Source organism: Pelophylax lessonae (genome assembly GCF_965119305.1).
Source record: "Pelophylax lessonae genome assembly, chromosome: 9".
Classification (NCBI taxonomy): Eukaryota; Metazoa; Chordata; class Amphibia; order Anura; family Ranidae; genus Pelophylax; species Pelophylax lessonae.
In genome coordinates, this window is record NC_138776.1 from 271,055,010 (window position 1) to 271,075,533 (window position 20,524).

Below are 20,524 nucleotides of genomic sequence, written 5' to 3' on the forward strand. Positions count from 1 at the left end.
ACTTCTACCTAGACAGGAAGTCTCTATGGAAGACAGGAAGTGATGTCAGTTACAGACAGGAAGTGATGTCAGTTACAGACAGGAAGTGATATTAGATAAAGACAGGAAGTTCCATGTGGTAGGAAGGAGCGAGCAGACATCGCTGGAAGTGGCAGTAGAGGAGGTAATAAGATCTATTTCTATTTACACCCAGTAACCCCCCCGTCATGTCCGTCCACTTCACTTCTCACACTTATCTGTATTCTCATTATCTATCTTCTCATTAGTTCTTTGAAGGGCCGGAGAGGAAAAAATATGAAGAAGGGAGAAGGTGGGGGCCGCGACTGCGCAGCTTGGCTGCCATGGTCTCTGTAGTACCACAGAATCTACCATTTTGTCTTAAAAGGCTATTTATCTGTCATTTTAGAGGCTTTCCAGGTACTGCCACAGTATGGACTGGGTAATGTGTTAGGATCTATACTGGTATGGACTGGGTAATGTGTTAGGATCTATACTGGTATGGACTGGGTAATGTGTTGAGATCTATAATGGTATGGACTGGGTAATGTGTTGAGATCTATAATGGTATGGACTGGGTAATGTGTTAGGATCTATACTGGTATGGACTGGGTAATGTGTTGGTATCTATACTGGTATGGACTAGGTAATGTGTTAGGATCTATACTGGTATGGACTGGGTAATGTGTTGGGATCTATACTGGTATGGACTGGGTAATGTGTTGGGATCTATACTGGTATGGACTGGGTAATGTGTTGGTATCTATACTGGTATGGACTGGGTAATGTGCTACGATCTGTATTGGTATGAACTGGGTAATGTGTTAGGATCTATACTGGTATGGACTGGGTAATGTGTTACGATCTGTATTGGTATGAACAGGGTAATGTGTTAGGATCTATACTGGTATGGACTGGGTCATGTGTTGATATCTATACTAGTATGGACTGGGTCATGTGTTGATATCTATACTGGTATAGACTGGGTAATGTGTTAGGACCTATACTGGTATGGACTGGGTAATGTGTTAGGAAGGAAAGGATGTCCCATCGTTTGATGGAAATTAAAATTTTCACCCTACAGAGGGCTGATCTCAAAAACACCCCGAAAATCAAAGTGAAAAAATGATGCAGCAGGCTTGTCCGTTTGGGGAATTTTCATTGCAGGACCTCCGAATGGTCCTCAGTAGTGTGTATGGCCCCCACGTGCTTGTATGCATGCCTGACAACGTCGGGGAATGCTCCTAATGAGAGGACGGATGAGGCCCTAGGGTATTTCCCCCAGATCAGGACCAGGACATCACTGAGCTCCTGAACAGTCTGAGGTGCAACCTGGCAGCGTTGGATGGACCAAAACATAATGTCCCAGAGATGTTCTATTGGATTTAGGTCAGTTGAGAATGGGGTCCATTCAATGGTATCAATTCCTTCATCCTCCAGGAACTGGCTGCATACTCTCACCACATGAGGCCGGGCATTGTCATGTACCAGGAGGAACCCAGGACCCACTGCACCAGTGTAGGGTCTGACAATGGGTCCAAGGATTTCATCCCAATACCGAATGGCAGTCAGGATGCCATTGTCTAGCCTGTAGAGGTCTGTGCGTCCCTCCATGGATACGCCTCCCCAGACCATCACTGACCCACCACCCAACCGGTCATGCTGAACGATGTTACAGGCAGCATAACGTTCTCCACGGCTTCTCCAGACCCTTTCACGTCTGTCACATGTGCTCAGGGTGAACCTGCTCTCATCTGTGAAAAGCACAGGGTGCCAGTGGTGGAGCTGCCAATTCTGGTGTAAAATGGCAAATGCCAATCGAGCTCCACAGTGCCGGGCAGTGAGCACAGGGCCCACTAGAGGACGTCGGGCCCTCAGGTCACCCTCATGAAGTCTGTTTCTGATTGTTTGGTCAGAGACATTCACACCAGTGGCTGCTGGAGGGCATTTTGTAGGGCTCTGGCAGTTCTCATCCTGTTCCTCCTTAGACAAAGGAGCAGATACCGGTCCTGCTGATGGGTTAAGAACCTTCTATGGCACTGTCCAGCTCTCCTAGAGTAACTGCCGGTCTCCTGGAATCTCCTCCATGTTCCTGAGACTGTGCTGGGAGACACAGCAAACCTTCTGGCAATGGGACGTATTGATGTGCCATCCTGGAGGAGTTGGACTGCCTGTGCAACCTTTATAGGATCCAGGTATCTCCTCATACTACCAGTAGTGACACTGACCCCCTCTATAGGGTCCAGGTATGGCCTCATTCTACCAGTAGTGACACTGACCCCCTCTATAGGGTCCAGGTATGGCCTCATGCTACCCGTAGTGACACTGACCCCCCTCCATAGGGTCCAGGTATGGCCTCATACTACCAGTAGTGACACTGACCCCCTCTATAGGGCCCAGGTATGGCCTCGTGCTACCAGTAGTGACACTGACCCCCTCTATAGGGTCCAGGTATGGCCTCATGCTACCAATAGTGACACTGACCCCAGCCAAAAGCAACAAAACTAGTGACGAACAGTCAGAAAAGATGAGTAGGGAAAAAAATGTTATTGACCTCCACCTGTAAAACCATTCCTGTTGTGGGGGGTTGTCTCATTGTTGCCTATTTAGTGCATCTGTTAATTTCATTAAAACCAAAGCAGCGGAATCTGATTAACAACCCCCACTGCTACTTAACTGACCAGATCAATATTCTAGGAGTTTACTTGATTTGATGCTATACTCTGATTAAAAAGTGTTCCTTTTCATTTTTTTTGAGCAGTGTATAATGTTTCATTATCAGTTATCTTTCTTACCTGTGTAGACAGAAACCCACATAGATCAAATGAAGCCACCAATGAGGATGGAGGAGGACCGGAGTCACATGACTGAGAAGATACTAAACCTCACCCTGGAGATCATCTACCTGCTGACCGGAAAGGTGAGGAGGATTGTGGGAGGTCACATGACATCACTCTTATCTCTATTAATAAAACACAGACCTGACCGGAGAGGCGTGGAGGATTCTGGGATTCTAACATGATATTCCTATTGGTTCTCCAATACAGAGATTTCCTCTCCTGAAGTCAGGTGATCATATGACCATCACAGTGCCTCCATGTGACTCCCTAAAACCTGAGAGACACAACATGGAGAAGATTCTAGAAGTCACCAAGAAGATGATGGAGCTGCTGACAGGAGAGGTGAGCGGTGCTGGGAATTCTGGGACATTATCCAGTAACAGACAAGGGATGTGTCTGGATGGTGACTGTATCATTGTGTGTGTCAGGTTCCTATAAGGTGTCAGGATGTCACTGTCTATTTCTCCATGGAGGAGTGGGAGTATATAGAAGGACACAAGGATCTCTACAAGGACGTCATGATGGAGAATCAGCCGCCCCTCACATCACCGGGTAAGAGGAGACTTTATTGTAAAGGAGAGAGCAGTACGGAGGATCCACCTAGATCCCCCATCATCTGATAAACACATAGAAACAATGTATTCAGTCAGTGTGTGTGTTTCCTACAGATGGATCCAGTGATGGGAACCCACCAGAGAGATGTCCCCGTCCTCTGTATTCCCGGGATTCCACACAGGAAGGTCACACCATCCCCCACCATCATCAGGTAGATGTCTGATAATTATTGGTAGTTATGATTTATAAGCAATCATGTTTTTTTACAATGAATATTTTATTATATTTTTCAGAATGAAAACTCCAAGGATAATATTGATGTCAAAGAAGAGTATAAAGAGGAGGATGAGGAGTATGGAGTGATGGAGGAGTTTTCAGAAGGACACAAGAATATGATGGAGACCCCTAATACCAGAAACCCACCAGAGAGATGTCCCCGTCCTCTGTATTCCCGGGATTCCACACAGGAAGATCACATCATCCCTCAATGTTACAAGGTTAGTAGGACGGAGCAACTAGAACATGGATTGGTGGAGATAGTTTGGATTTCTTAAGTGATGTTACAAGCTAAAGCTTATATTTACATGTTATTTTCTATCCTTCTCTTGGTTGTAGGATGAAGATCTGATAGATATAGAATTTGAGGTTAAAGCAGAAGAAGAAGAGACGTATGTGAGGGATGATCAGCAGTCTATGGAGGAGGATGGAATAACGGGGACATTTATAGAGGAGGACACTCCTACAGAGATCAGCACAGGTGGGTCATTAACACTAAATCCATTCCTCCACCCATACTTCTCACTGATTGGTCCAGAGTAGGGCGGGGACTGGGTGATATCAGCCTGTAATCCCCTGGTCACTTTCCTGAGCTGTGTTCCCCGTCCTGTATTCCTGTATTTTTCTCGGATAATCTTCCTTCTCTGTGCTGCAGACACAATTTATGTCTCTAGAATGGATTTATGGAGATTCTGGGTTCAGCTGGCAGCAAAATGTTGATGTTCACCATAGACGTTGCTCAGCCTAGACACCTGGGGTATGTACCTTGGGTCTTCTGCCCCATGCCCAAGTCTAGCAAGATCTCTGACCGAACAATTCTCCCGGGGTTACTTGCTCTGTTATTTGCTGGCTGTGCCGGGTGGAGGGATATGTCTGTATAGTCTTACACCCAAGTCACTGAGTGCAGTCTCAGGAGATGGGAGGCAGCGGAGTGAGACCTCTGCAACTGATTACTGAACACCAATATTATGAGTCCTGACCCCTGCACTATATACTCTATGTTGTACATTACATACTCCTGACTTCTGCTCTCTCCCCTCTACCCACTGCTATATATACACATAATATGGATTCTCTTTTGTTACACCCATTTCCTACCATCTGGACATTTTATATCTGATGATTTGATTGGAGGACAGACTTTTACATGATGATAATAATGTGATAACATCCTCCAACTTTGGAACCTTAAACAGAAAGTGATAATGAGGGAGGAGTCAGTAACCCAATGATGGTGGTCTTCAGGATCAGTCCAGTCTTCATCTGGGTTGTTCTCCCCCCATCCTCACTCTCTGACCTCTGGTGGGGCTCAGCCCTGCTGTTATTCTTGACTAAATCATGGACTAAATAAGGAAGTGCGGGTCTTCTTGTGTTGCGAAGATGGCAATAAGTGATAGAGGGGGAGGGGACACTCATCCTATAATCCCCTCATCACTGTCACTCCTATAAAAGACAGTTCTCGTTGTTTCCTCACTCTCTGACTAAGGTCCATGAATAAAGAAATGAACTGGTAGGAGATCAGAGGACCCATTTACTAGTTACCTTGAGGGGGGAATTGTAAGATCCTCAGAGACAAAGCTGTCTGATGTGGGCGGAGTCCTGGTTTAGGGGAACCAATCTGCTGATGTCTAGTAATAATCTTTGTATTTCTATTTTAGTACATGGATGGGAGATGAGGAAAACCTCAGAGGATTGTCTCACTTTGTCTCCAGACTGTAAAGTAGAAGATGAGGACATCACACAGTATAGTCCAGGAGAAAACCCGGCTACCTCAAATGTCCATCCGGGACCACACAGTGTAGATGGACCATCGTATTCCTCTTATCCTGAGGAACCTCAGACTGTGAGGGACGGTGCCGAACCATCGTATTCCTCTTATCCTGAGGAACCTCAGACTGTGAGGGACAGTGCCGGACCATCGTATTCCTCTTATCCTGAGGAACCTCAGACTGTGAGGGACGGCACCGGACCATCGTATTCCTCTTATCCTGAGGAACCTCAGACTGTGAGGGACGGTGCCGTCCTTGCAACAGATAAGAGGTTCTGCTGTTCTGAGTGCGGGAAGAGTTTCAGTTTTAAATCCCATCTTAATGTGCATAAAAGATATCACACTGGTGAGAAGCCCTATTCCTGTCCTGAGTGCGGGAAATGTTTTGCAGAGAAGTCTAATCTTAACAATCATCAGAGCTCGCACACTGGGGAAAAGCCATATTATTGTTCTGAGTGCGGGAAATGTTTTTCACGCAAGTCATATCTTTCCACACATCAGAGATTGCACACGGGGGAAAAGCCATATTATTGTTCTGAGTGCGGGAAATGTTTTTCACTCAAGACATATCTTTCCACACATCAAAGATTGCACACGGGGGAAAAGCCATATTCCTGTTCTGAGTGTGGGAAATGTTTTCCACACAAGGCCGAGCTTTCCAGACATCAGAGATCTCACACCGGTGAGAAGTCGCATTACTGTCCTGAGTGCGGGAAATGTTTTTCAGGCAAGTCCAATCTTTCCGCGCATCAGAGATTGCACACTGGTGAGAAGCCGTATTCCTGTCCTGAGTGCGGGAAGTGTTTTTTACATAAGTCCCATCTTTACATACATCAGAGATCGCACACTGGTGAGAAGCCGTATTCTTGTCCTGAGTGCGGGAAATGTTTTTCACAAAAGTCCCATCTTTCCACACATCAGAGATTGCACACTGGTGAGAAGCCGTATTCCTGTCCTGAGTGCGGGAAATGTTTTTCACGCAAGTCACATCTTTCCACCCATCAGAGATTTCACAGGGAGGAAAAGCAATATTCCGGTTCTGAGTGCGGGAAATGTTTTTCAGATAAGTCCAATCTTTCCTCACATCAGAGATCTCACACGGATGAGAAGCCATATTCCTGTCCTGAGTGCGGAAAATGTTTTTCACTCAAGTCCAGTCTTCATAGACATCAGAGATCTCACATGGGGGAGAAGCCGTATTCCTGTCCCGAGTGAGGGAATTGTTTCTCAGTGAAGTCCTATCTTCCCGTACATCAGGGATTCAACACAACCCTGGAGGTGTATTAGTGCTTTGAGTGCGGGAAATGTCTTCTATTTAAATGTTGGTGGACATGTGGGGAAGAAGCACACCCTGATATACACCTCAGATATACTCCATGGCTGATCTTCATCATGTAAGAAACACTTCATAAGGAGATCAGAGATCACCAAAGACATAGATGAAGTGTTGTCCCGTGTTGGCCATTGATAGCAGGAGAAAAATAAAAATGGAGTCCTTACCTTTCATTGGCTGAGTGCATTTTGTGTGGGATAGATTTAGAGGTCTATTATGAAAATGAAAACAAATAGTTGATGGAAGGTGGCACAGGTTTGCCCACCCGTGCCGAATATCGGCCATATTTTATATCACTCAGTGATTTTCTATGATCATCGCCTCCATATTTCTGTATCACAATATTTTTACAGATGGAGGAAAAGTACTTCATTGTGGCCACTAGATGGAGCCGACAATCATAGGAAATCACTCTGTCAGTTACAATATGGCCAGAATTGATCCCAGCTGGGCTAATGCTTGTCACACTCGTCCAACAAATCTTCTATACATTGACCCCCTTGGTTTCCTCCATCAGGCATGGTTTCCTACTGTAGTATCCTCCTAGATAGTTCCTAGGGAGGGAGTAGGTAGGGAGTGCAATTTGCTCTGCCTGCTTATCAGGGGAGCGGGATTTGGCAAGGTGAAGCAGCGGCCCTGCCGCATACTACAGATAGTTGTCCCCAGATTTGTACATAGTTCATAGTTGGAGTGTCCCACTCATCCCTTCTCCCATCCCAGTTCTAAAGAAAAACACAAAAATCAAATCCCCTGGATTGATTATTGACTAAGCCAAGGACTTCCAATGCCGTTTGTCTGCTACCAGTTGCTAAGGGTAACCCAGGGGAATCCAGAAAGTGTAATTCTCAGCAGTCCTCTAGGGGGCAGTACTACAGTACAAATATCGGAGATATTCTACCCATGCACTTATGAGTACAGTAGACATCGAAGAACATAAACCAGCAATATTACACCAACCACTGATTCCTAACCAAAATCCTGAATTTGGACATTAGCACAATCAACATTTCGTATAATGGCGCCCGTGACATGGCGTTTATGTACATGGGGACTCAAAAAATTGGGAGGGGGAGTTTAGGTGCTTGGGGGTAACGTGAATGTTTTCCTCCATTTTTTTTTCCACTTAACTTTATTGCCAAAAATAATGGACTAATAGCCCCCCCCCCCACATGTTAGCATTTTGTTGTGACAGGTTTTTTCTAATGAGAAATGAAGGTTGTTTTAGGTCCCTCATGTCTCTCCTGCCCTCCACTGAAGATAATGGAGAACAGACTAGGCTCCATTCACAGCTTGTCCATCCACAGCGGTGAGGAATGATTTCACTGAACCCGGAAGTGACCTATACACATCACTTCCGGGTTCATTCTAGCTAGAGGGTATCAGCGAGGGGATGTTCTCTGGTCTATATCTCCTCTACCTGACATAAGCCACCATGCTAGTGCTGGGCCTACAGGTGGCATATTGGAACCCAGGCAACATGGTGGGGGGTTTGGGGAAGCCATTGAGTGGTTGTATAGCGTTTACAACCCTGTGACAATATCTGAGAGCGCACTTATTCTTCACCAGAATGTTCCCGAAGGGTACTTGTCAGGGAAATGGCCGTAGGAAAGCTGACAACATTGCCAGTAATTCCAATGGACGCTCCTGACGCATTCCTGTACGCTCTGGCGTAAGAATGGCAAACGCGCATGCGCAAACACAATGCGTGATAGACGCAACCTCCTGCAGGGCCTACAAAAGGTGTCTGTGGGATCTTACTCATTGCTGGATTATCTTCAGCTTCCCAATGTTCCTGTGCCTCCTGTGTTCTACTCTTGGGTCTCCTGTTGTGACCCGGCTTGCTCCTGACTCTGTTTTATCTCCTCCACCTGGTTTGACCCTTGGCTTCTTCTATTGACCTTGCTCCTGTTACTTACTGTGTATGACCCCAGCTGCTGGATTATCTTCAGCTTCCCAGTGTTTCTGTGCCTCCTGTGTTCTGCTCTTGGATCTCCTGTTGTGACCCGGCTTGCTCCTGACTCTTCTTTATCTCCTCCTCCTGGTTTGACCCTTGGCTTCTTCTATTGACCTTGCTCCTGTTACTTACTGTGTATGACCCCGGCTGCTGGATTATCTTCAGCTTCCCAGTGTTCCTGTGCCTCCTGTGTTCTGCTCTTGGATCTCCTGTTTTGACCTGGCTTGCTCCTGACTGCTTGTTCTCCTCCTCCTGGTTTGACCCTTGGCTTCCTCTATTGACCTTGCTCCTGTTACCTACTGTGTATGACCCCTTTTTGCTTCAAGACTTCTGCTATCCTGTCTGTCTCCTGTGCCTGACCTCGGCTTCTCCCACGGTTCCGCTGCCTGCTCCAGTCCTTGACCTTGGCCAATTCCTGTCTCTTCTACTAAAGACTATTCCACGATACAAGGTTGCCCAGCTACCCCAGAGTTTTGGAAGATTACCATCCTGCTGTGCTTCCAGTTCTTCCAGCAAGCTCCTGGATTCCCCCAGGATCTACCCATCTGCCTCCAGCTGGTAACCCGTGCCACTTGGGTCGCTACACCCTCTGTACCACCTTCAGGGGTGTGCCGCACTGAGCCGCAAGGGGAGCCCTCTCAGCACCTCGGCCTCGGATCAGATATATATGGGAAAGCTTTTCTATCTTCTAGGCATAATCCTTTAATCATAATACATCATTATCTCCTTCCCGAGAAAACGGATTATTACTTCTGATTGTAGGTCTCCCAAGAAGTACGGGAAAAACCTTGTGTCACCTAAACAGTCTCTTAGACTTAAAACCTTCAGTATAATTCACATATACATTAATTCTTAACACTTTAACTTCAGGTAGACCGTTCTACCTTAACCACTTGCCGACCGCCGCACGACTATCTACGTCGGCGGTCAGCCCCTCACAGGCAAACTAACGTAGGGCTACGTTGCTTGCTTGTGAGGGTCTAGGGAGCGAGCGCGCGCCCCCGCGTGGTCACGGACCCCCCCGCGCGTGTGACCAGCGGACCCGATGTCCGCCGGTCACTCGGCGATCGGCGGGGGAGAGGGAGAATGTCAGGCAGCTTGTGTAAACAAACTGCCTGTCATTCTCCTCGCTGCAAAGACACTGATAAAACGGATCTGGTATGTAGATCCGTTGATCAGTGTCCTTACAGCTAGAGCCACAGCCAATCACAGTAGAAACCACGCCCCTAGGGACACACACAGCCCCTCCCTTCCAAATAAAGTTAACCCCTTCACTACCAGTGTATTTTTACAGTAACAGTGCATATGTATAGCACTGATTACTGTAGAAATGTCACTGGTAACCCCAAAAGTGTCAAAAATGTCAGTCAAGGGTCCGATCTGTCCGCCGCAATGTCGCAGTACCGCAAAAAAAATCGCAGATCGCCGCCATTACGCGTTAAAAAAAAAAAACAACAAAAATGACAAAAATCTTTCCCTTTGTTAGTAAACGCGATAACTTTTGCGCAAACCAATCAAAATACGCTTTTTGCGATTTTTTTTACCAAACATAGGTAGCATAAAACAAATTGGCCGAAAATTTTTAAAAATTTTGATTTTTACATTTTTTTTGGGGGAATTTCATATAAAAAAATGTGAAAAATATTGCTATTTTTGCAAAATTGACGCTCTTTTTTTGTTTATAGCGCGTGATCAAAAAATCGCACAGGTGATCAAATACCACCAAAAGAAAGCTCTGTTTGTGGGAAAAAAAGGACGTCAAATTCGTTTAGGTACAGCGTCGCATGACCGCGCAATTGTGCGTTAAATTCACGCAGTGCCGAATCGCAAAATACCCCCTGGTCGGAATGGGGGTAAAATCTTCCGGGGCTTAAGTGGTTAATTTACTTCCAGGAATATTACTCACCAAATATTCCCGGCCATTTCCATAACAAAACAATAAACAAATACCAATTTTCTCTCACTTAAAGCGAGTTCCACCCTCAGAAAGTTAATAAAAATACCCCCGGGACAGTCAGGGCTAGTGCATTCCACAATGGATAGCCTCTGAACTGTCCCAGGTCACACTTATCTTTTAGAAGAAATACTTACCTTGAAAATGTCTTGTCCAGTGCTGCCATCTCAGGTGTGGGCAGCTGAAGCCAGCGCGTCCTCTTCGGCGTCCTCTTCTGTGTCCTCTTCGTCCCAGAATGCCCTGGACCAGCCACGCTCATCATGTCCGGTGCAGGCACGTCATTCCTGCACAGCTTCTGGGCATGCCAAGAAGCTGTTTAGCAGTAAATGACGTGCCAGCACCGGAACTGACGAGCGGGGCCGGTGCAGGCGCATTGATTCCTGGGAGCGATGACGCTCAGCTCCCAGGAATCAATGCAAGCAGGAAGTGACGGCGCGGGCCACGGCCGAAGAGGGTGGAACAGGAAGTAAGATGAGTATATTTTCTTCTATAACAAGGTAAGTAAAGAAAAAAAAGTTTGATTATCCAATTGTTTTACAGGTGACAGAGAGGAAGAAGATGGCGAAAAGTTGTATTTTAGGGTGGAACTCCACTTTAATAAAACATGTCTCTAGGATTTACACATTCACAAAATCATTTGTTACCTAGTACCCCTTTATGGTTTCAAAACCCCCCTGAAAGGCCACTAATGTATATAAATTAAACCTTATACTTATGGACTCGGGGTGTCCCTTCTGGGACAAAAAAAACCCTTTCCGAGTCTTGACCAATACCTCCCAGGTATAGTGGCTATCAAGAAGGTTTTCCTACCATTATAGACAAACAATACCGACATTAAACATTTATCTTATACTTCTATGCCACAGAAAGAATAAGCAAAGGAAAGAAAAAGATCTGAGTCTTAGGGGTTGTTTCAACCGGTCAGTCAATTTCACATTACTGTTTATAATATTTCATAGATCCTATCTATTTCTATAGGTTTATAAACCCTATCAGGTCACTCTCAAAGAAAGGACCTGGGACCCTCCCAGGGCCTCTTAGCGTTCCTAGAACACTTATCAAGTCTATACAGCCAACAGGTATTACTCTAGATGTGGTCATTGACCCAGAGGTCACGGTAAAGCAAAATAAACTTTCAACACTTACCGGACATGGGCGTTGACCATCTCGCTGGGGCCTCCAGAACTGTTGGCGTTTGACCACTCCAAGCGGTAGACTTGCGGACTCGACCCGGTTGACCTCTGATCTCTGCAGGCCTGGAGGTCAAACTGATTAAACCCCCGACACAGACTGCATAATGGTTCGTTCAGAATGACCTGATAAATGTTTATTTGCTCACAGTTTATATAGCAAAATACTCCGATTAGAAAACATGGAAATTACAAATCATCTCACAGGCGTCTCCTAGACTTCCCCACAAGGTCATTATCTGCGTATGTTAATACTTTGGTCAGTTTGACCCAGACTGGTTACACAACATTACGGGACCCTTATCTATCAAGAGTTCTAGCGGGGGCAAAAGTCTCAAACATTATTACAGCAGTATTAGCAAATTATTTTAACTCATAACTGACTTCTATAAAACTAAGATAACTAAAATGGCTGAACTCATTCTCTTACATCTTCCATCAGATATGCTTTTCTACACACAGCCGACCTTCAGGAAGATCTTCAATAACATCCTGACTACTGAGCAACCAGCAACTGCCCTATAATATAGCATAAAGGATGCAGGGGTCAGGAGTATGTCCTAAACAGCCCAGGGTACAGAGTGCAGTGGTCAGGAGTATATCATATACAGCCCAGGGTACAGAGTGCAGTGGTCAGGAGTATATCATATACAGCCCAGGGTACAGAGTGTAGTGGTCAGGAGTATATTATATACAGCCCAGGGTACAGAGTGCAGTGGTCAGGAGGGTATCATATACAGCCCAGGGTACAGAGTGCGGTGGTCAGGAGTATATCATATACAGCCCAGGGTACAGAGTGCAGTGGTGAGAAGCATATCATATACAGCTCAGGGTACAAAGTGCAGTGGTCAGGAGTATATCATATACAGCCCAGGGTACAGAGTGCAGTGGTCAGGAGTATATCACATACAGCCCAGGGTACAGAGTGCAGTAGTCAGGACTATATCATATACAGCCTAGGGCACAGAGTGCAGTGGTCAGGAGTATATGATATACAGCCCAGGGTACAGAGTGCAGTGGTCAGGAGTATATGATATACAGCCTAGGGCACAGAGTGCAGTGGTCAGGAGTATATCATATACAGCCCAGGGTACAGAGTGCATTGGTCAGGAGTATATCATATACAGCCTAGGGCACAGAGTGCAGTGGTCAGGAGTATATCATATACAGCCCAGGGTACAGAGTGCAGTGGTCAGGAGTATATCATATAGAGCCCAGGGTACAGAGTGCAGTGGTCAGGAGTATATCATATACAGCCCAGGGTACAAAGTGTAGTGGTCAAGAGTATATCATATACAGCCCAGGGTACAGAGTGCAGTAGTCAGGACTATATCATATACAGTCTAGGGCACAGAGTGCAGTGGTCAGGAGTATATGATATACAGCCCAGGGTACAGAGTGCAGTGGTCAGGAGTATATGATATACAGCCTAGGGCACAGAGTGCAGTGGTCAGGAGTATATCATATACAGCCCAGGGTACAGAGTGCAGTGGTCAGGAGTATATCATATAGAGCCCAGGGTACAGAGTGCAGTGGTCAGGAGTATATCATATACAGCCCAGGGTACAGAGTGCAGTGGTCAGGAGTATATCATATAGAGCCTAGGGTACAGAGTGCAGTGGTCAGGAGTATATCATATACAGCCCAGGGTACAGAGTGCAGTGGTAAGGAGTATATCATATACAGCCCAGGGTACAGAGTGCAGTGGTCAGGAGTATATCATATAGAGTCCAGGGTACAGAGTGCAGTGGTCAGGAGTATATCATATACAGCCCAGGGTACAGAGTGCAGTGGTCAGGAGTATATCATATACAGCCCAGGGTACAGAGTGCAGTGGTCAGGAGTATATCATATACAGCCCAGGGTACAAAGTGTAGACAACACTGCCAAAGTTTGAATTTAACTATCACCTCATCCGTACTCTTTAACAACTAGACTGAGTATCAAGCTGTCATTTATCAGTGCTAGGAATACTTTCATCTCAGCTGAATAACTTTTTAGTTTCACGAGAACCAGGAGTAATTTCCAGTGGTCAGTGCAGTGGTCCCTTACATTGATGACCAAGAAGGACCCCCTTATATCATCATCAGTGGGAAGACTGCCCCCCTTACAGATTATTGATGTCAGTTGTTACTGAGAGACAGAAATTGTTCATTGCTCATGGAACCCCTAGAAACCTTTGGAGGAACCCTGGCTGAGAAAGGCTGGACTAGGCAGTAATATATTTCTCTCCCCCTTGGTGGGAGTGGAGATGACCCCATCTATAAGGATATACAGTACATACACACACAGCACAAGGCCGTGTTCTCACTACGAGACGTTTCTCGGGACTGCAGTTCCTCTGAGCTCCACAAGGTGGTGATCTCACTACCCAGACAGGCAGTCTCTATGGAAGACAGGAAGTGATGTCAGGGATAGACAGGAAGCGATGTTTGACAAAGACAGGAAGTTCCATGAGGTAGGCAGAAGCAAGGAGACGTTGCTGGAAGTGGCAGCAGAGGAGGTAATAAAATCTTATTTCATGTCCGTCCTCTTCCCCCATAGTCACTGTGATGTCTTTTATCTCCAGCAGATGATGATACACACATATATAGTGTGGAAACCTAGATTAATCCCTTTAGGGTCAGAACATTCCTGTGCAACCTCTATAGGGTCCAGGTATGGCCTCATGCTACCAATAGTGACACTGACCCCAGCCAAATGCAAAACTAGAAAAAAAAACAGTCAGAAAAGATGAGTAGGGAAAAAAATGTTATTGACCTCCACCTGTAAAACCATTCCTGTTGTGGGGGGTTGTCTCATTGTTGCCCATCTAGTGCACCTGATAATTTCATTTAAAACCAAAGCAGCGGAATCTGATAAACAACCCCCACTGCTACTTAACTGACCAGATCAATATCCCAGGAGTTTACTTGATTTGATGCTATACTCTGATTAAAAAGTGGATGTGTCTGGATGGTGACTGTATCATTGTGTGTGTCAGGTTCCTATAAGGTGTCAGGATGTCACTGTCTATTTCTCCATGGAGGAGTGGGAGTATTTAGAAGGACACAAGGATCTCTACAAGGACGTCATGATGGAGAATCAGCCGCCCCTCACATCACCGGGTAAGAGGAGACTTTATTGTAAAGGAGAGAGCAGTACGGAGGCTCCACCTAGATCCCCCATCATCTGATAAACATATAGAAACAATGTATTCAGTCAGTGTGTGTCAGGGCTGGGCTCCTGCAGCTCTTTTCTTTTAGAGCTCAGAAGTTGCTTAGCTGTCGGTTAATTGCCAGACGCTCGTTACCACAGTGACTCACCTGGTTACCATTACCTGCCTCATTAGTCCAGTCCACAGCCTGCCCCATTTTGCTATTTAAGTAGCTTAGCTCATTTCCTCCTTGCCCTTGCATGGTCTATGCTCTCCAGTGTGTTTCTGTGTATGACTTGCCGTGGCTGACTTCTCTTCCGATACCTGTTCCTGATTTGTTTCGCCTGACTAAACTGACTTATGGTTTCCTGATCCTTGCTCTTCTGATTACCTGTTCTGTAATCCAAACCCCGGCTTCTGGTTTAGACTACGTTCCTGAACTGTTATTTTTGCTATTTACTTAAAGGTGTGATTTTAACTGCACTTTCTGTTGAAGCACTCAATACCACTGCAGCCTCGTGCCTCCCCACTTACCATGATGGGAGACCTCTACAGCCTGCCCATGTGACCCATGAAACCACTCCGTTGACCATGGCTGTAGGGGCTCTTCTCCATGAGATAATTTGAATTCCTAGTGATTTCCTTACCTCATTACCCAGTTGTCATTAGTTTTCCTTGGTTACAGAGGCCCAATCCCTCTTTTAATTGCCGTAATGCTGAGGTTTTGTCATGGTCCCCACAATGCACTAATACATCTTTTTAGAAAGTGATTAAGATCATGTGCACGTCTTCAGTCTCTTTATTGCCAGAAAAGTACCATGAATTCTGTGATGTCTTTGACAAAGGTCAGGCCGGTATTTTGGCACATCGGCCTTTTGAGTGCACAGTTGACCTTCAACCCCGGTGCCATTCCTCCTCGTGGCCGGGTTTACCTGCTATCTGTCTCGGAGGATAAGGCAATGGAGAAGTATGCTGCGATTTAACTATCCAAGGGGTTTCATCCGCAAATTCTCTTCTGCCAGTGCCGACTTTTTCTTTGTGGGAAAAAAAAAAGTGGTCAACTGAGTCTCTATATCGATTATAGGGGTCTCATTTGCATTACTGTTAAAAATACTTATCTGATCCCATTGATAACGGAATTATTTGACTGCCTCAAGGGAACAACGATCTTCACTAAGCTCGATTTGCGAGGGAAATACAATCTTGTGAGGATTAATGAGGGCCACAAATAGAAATTTAATACTAGGACCGGACACTACAAATACCTCGTAATGCCCCTTTGGTCTCTGCAACGCTCCTGCAGTTTTCCAGGACTTTGTTAACGATGTCCTCTGAGATATGCTGCCATAATGTGTGGTAATTTACCTGGGTGATTTTCTCATATATTCTAAATCCCTAGAGAACCTCCACACAGATGTCTCTCTACCGTGTGCTACAGAGGTTGAGAGAAAGCAACCTCTATTGCAAGTTGGAAAAGTGCGAGTTCCATGAACAGGTTCAATTTTTGGGTTATGTCATTTGTGCTGCCAGGTTTTCGATGGACCTAGAGAAGCCATCTGCAGTCTTAAAGTAGCTTCGGCCCATAGGTCTACGTCCTCTACAACATTTTTTTTTCTTTGCCAATTATTATCAGGAATTTATGAGTAATTTCTCTTTTCTGGTCAAACCCCTTCATTGATACTGTATGACCAGAAAAGAGGGCAACCCACAGAATTGGGCAACCCACGGAATCCATTAAAGCCTTTGAATCCCTCAAGGCCACTTTTGCTGCAGTTCCAGTGCTGGAACATCCTGATCCCATGTTACCCGTCATTCTTGAAGTACATGTGTCTGAGACTGGAGTAGGCGCTGTCCTGTCTCAAACTCCTACCCCTGAGAGTTCTATCCATCCTTGTGGCTACTTTTCTAAAAAATAGTTTTTAGCAAAATGAAATTCTGAAACTGGGGATAGAGAATTATTAGCCATAATTTTAACTCTTAAAGAAGGAAAGCATCTCACCAAGGGTACTACTGTGCTGGTCCTCATTTTGACTGACCATAAGAATCTTTCATTCTTGTATGAGGCTAGACGTTTACCTCCTGGAAGGGCTCAGTGGGACCTTTTTCTGTCAAGCTTCAATTACATAGTCTCATTCATACCTGATACAAAGAATAGAAGAGCAGATGCCTTATTTCCACAGTTTTCCTCCTCTTCCAAAATGGAGTCTGTTCCCACTCCTGTGATACCTTCAGACTGCATTTTGGCTATTTTTTTCTAGTCTCACTTCACCTTTGGGTGAGAGAATGATGCCCTCTCAGATCCATTCTCCTCCTGGAAAACCTCATGACCGCTTTGTCCCCAAGAATCTCCGCACCATTTTCCTCCAGACCTACCATTCACCTAAGGCAGCTGGGCACCCAGGAAAAAATCTACGGCGTATTGACATATTGTTAAGACATATGGCCTTTGTCTCAACAATGCTGGTGGCCTAGTCTCCGTGCTCATGAAACCAGCTTTGTAGCCGCTTGTCCTGTGTGTGCTCAGAATAAAACACCACGACACCTTCCAGTGAGCCTCCTTCAACCCATACGCAGTGTAGAGAGGCCTTGGATCCACTTGTCTATTGATTTTATTATGGATTTAGGCAACTCCGATTGCAACACAGTTATTCTTATGGTGATTATCCTTTTTTCAAAATGTCACATTGTATTCCGCTAAAGAAGTTGCCTGTGTCCAAGGAAATGGCATTCATTTTCACTGGAGAGTTCTTTCAGTTACTTGGGTTACTTAAAGTTATCATCTCGAACAGGGGTAGCCGGATGGTGTCACGCAAGTTTTGGTGAGCCTTTTGTGCACAGTTGGGAGTTCAGCTTTCCTTCTCCTCTGCATATAACCCACAGTCCAATGGGGCCACAGAATGGGCCGACCAAGCCTTGAAGCAGTTCTTACATTGCTATATTGCTGACCACCATTACATCTGGTGGGACCTGTTACCTTGGGTGGAGTTTGCTCACAATAGCACCATCAATGCCGCCTCCTGATTATCTCAGTTTATGGTGAACTATGAGTTCTAGCCATCCATGTTACCTGATACATCTGTTCCGCAAGGCATTTCTGAGTTAGAGCAACATCTTCAGGAACTCTTGGGTACAGGTCCAAGAATCCTTGCAACACTCCAGAGAGAGGTACAAGCAATGCTGACCGCCGACACCTACCTTCACCCTCCTACCAAGTGGGGGAGAGCGTCTGGCTGTCTTCCCATTGCCTCTGATTCTGTGTTCCCTCACTAAAACTGGCACCTCCGTATATTGGGCTTTTCCGCATACTCTATAAGGTTAACATGGTGGCCTACGCATTAGATCTTCCTTCCAAAGTTCGTATTTACAACGTATTCCATGTTTCCTTACGTGTTATTGCTATACCACCTCAGTACCACGCCCTCCCCGCTTAAGGTTGACAACCATGTGGAATATGAGATACAATCTATCATTGACTCCCGTAGGTTTAGTGGACACATAGGATATCCAGTTCACAGAGGGGTTACAGTCCAGGGGAACGCTCTTGGGTCTCATCCTAGGACGTAAAGGCTCCTACCCGTTTCCAGGCTTTCCATATACGTTTTCCCCTCAAGTCTGGTGCTCTCCCAAGGGGGAGGGATTGTTGGGGAAGAGGCTACTGTGAGGGCTGGGCTCCTGATAGTTAGCGAGCTGCTCTTTTCTTTCAGTGTTCAGAAGCTGCTTAGCTGTCGAGTAACTACCAGCCGCTTGTTACCACAATGACTCACCTGGTTACCATTTCCTGCCTCATTAGTCCAGCCTACAGCCAGCCCCTTTTGAAGCAGGGAAGGTGGGAAGACAATGTAATAGACCAGCAGGAAATGCCAGCAGAATGCTTGGATGTATAGGGAGAGGTATAAGCAGTAGAAAGAGAGAAGTGCTTATGCCGCTGTACAGAACACTGGTGAGACCTCACTTGGAGTATTGTGCGCAGTACTGGAGGCCATATCTCCAGAAGGATATAGATACTCTAGAGAGAGTTCAGAGAAGTGCTACTAAACTAGTACATGGATTGCAGGAAAAAACTTACCAGGAAAGGTTAAAGGACCTTAACATGTATAGCTTGGAAGAAAGAAGAGACAGAGGGGATATGATAGAAACTTTTAAATACATAAAGGGGATCAACTCGGTAAAGGAGGAGAGCATATTTAAAAGAAGAAAAACTACCACAAGAGGACACAGTTTTAAATTAGAGGGGCAAAGGTTTAAAAGTAATATGAGCAAGTATTACTTTACTGAGAGAGTAGTGGATGCATGGAATAACCTTCCTGCAGAAGTGGTAGCTGCAAATACAGTGAAGGAGTTTAAGCATGCATGGGATAGGCATAAGGCTATCCTTCATATAAGATAGGGCCAGGGACTATTCATAGGATTCAGATATATTGGGCAGACTAGATGGGCCAAATGGTTCTTATCTGCCGACACATTCTATGTTTCTATGTGAAGCAGCTGAGCTCATTTCCTCCTTGCCTTTGCTTGGTCTATGATCTCCAGTGTGTTCCTGTGTGTTATTTGCCCTGGCTCACTTCTCTTCCTAATTCCTATTCCTGATTTTTGCTTCCGACTATGTTGACTTCTGGTTTCTTGACCCCGGCTCCTCTGATTACCTGCTCTGGCATCCAAGTCCCGGCTTCTGTTTTTGACTGAATTCCTGAACTGTGCTTTTTTTTTTTTTTTAACTGTACTTTCTGTCTTCGCCTGGTTTATGGTCCTTGACAGTGTGTGTGTGTGTGTGTGTGTGTGTGTGTTTCCTACAGATGGATGCAGCAATGGGAACCCACCAGAGAGATGTCCCCGTCCTCTGTATTCCCGGGATTCCACACAGGAAGGTCACACCATCCCTCACCATCATCAGGTAGATGAGGAACAATCACTGATAGTATCATTAAGATCTGTATATTATCTGCATTGTTACCATTGATGTCATTTTTATTATATATTCAGAGTGGAAACCTGAGAGATTCTAAAGTTGAGGTTAAAGAAGAGATAAAAGAGGAGGATGATGAAGATGGGGTCATAGAGGAAATACACAAAGATCTGTATCAGGACACCATGGTGGAGTCATCCAGCTACAGAAACCCCCCAGAGAGATGTCCCCGTCCTCTGTATTCCCAGGATTCCACACAGGAAGGTCACACCATCCCTCACCATCATCAGGTAGATGTCTGATAATTATTGGTAGTTAGGATTTATAAGCAATCGTGTTTTTTTACAATTAATATTTTATTATATATTTCAGAATGAAAACTCCAAGGATAATATTGTTGTAAAAGAAGAATATAAAGAGGAGGATGAGGAGTATGGAGTGATGGAGGAGGTTTCAGAAGGACACAAGAATATGATGGAGCCACCTAATACCAGGAACCCACCAGAGAGATGTCCCCGTCCTCTGTATTCCCGGGATTCCACACAGGAAGGTCACATCATCCCTCAATGTTACAAGGTTGGTGGGACCGAGCATCTAGAACATGGATTTGTGGAGGGG

At 45.4% G+C, this 20,524-nt stretch overlaps 3 protein-coding genes across 3 annotated transcripts in view; 2 read left to right on the forward strand and 1 right to left on the reverse strand.

Annotated features, from left to right (window-relative positions):
* LOC309564465 (uncharacterized protein) overlaps positions 1–20,524 on the reverse strand; it is a gene marked incomplete at both ends in the record, with an annotated part of 1,172,539 nt that overhangs the window by 173,149 nt on the left and 978,866 nt on the right.
* LOC309564074 (uncharacterized protein) overlaps positions 1–20,524 on the forward strand; it is a gene marked incomplete at both ends in the record, with an annotated part of 288,253 nt that overhangs the window by 145,346 nt on the left and 122,383 nt on the right. Inside the window, one exon of the mRNA XM_082268699.1 lies at positions 5,709–6,441. Coding sequence (XP_082124825.1) covers positions 5,709–6,441 — 733 coding nt within the window. The remainder of the gene's footprint in view (positions 1–5,708; positions 6,442–20,524) is intronic.
* LOC309564079 (uncharacterized protein) overlaps positions 14,296–20,524 on the forward strand; it is a gene marked incomplete at its 5' end in the record, with an annotated part of 30,610 nt that continues 24,381 nt past the window's right edge. Inside the window, one exon of the mRNA XM_082268707.1 lies at positions 14,296–14,370. Coding sequence (XP_082124833.1) covers positions 14,296–14,370 — 75 coding nt within the window. The remainder of the gene's footprint in view (positions 14,371–20,524) is intronic.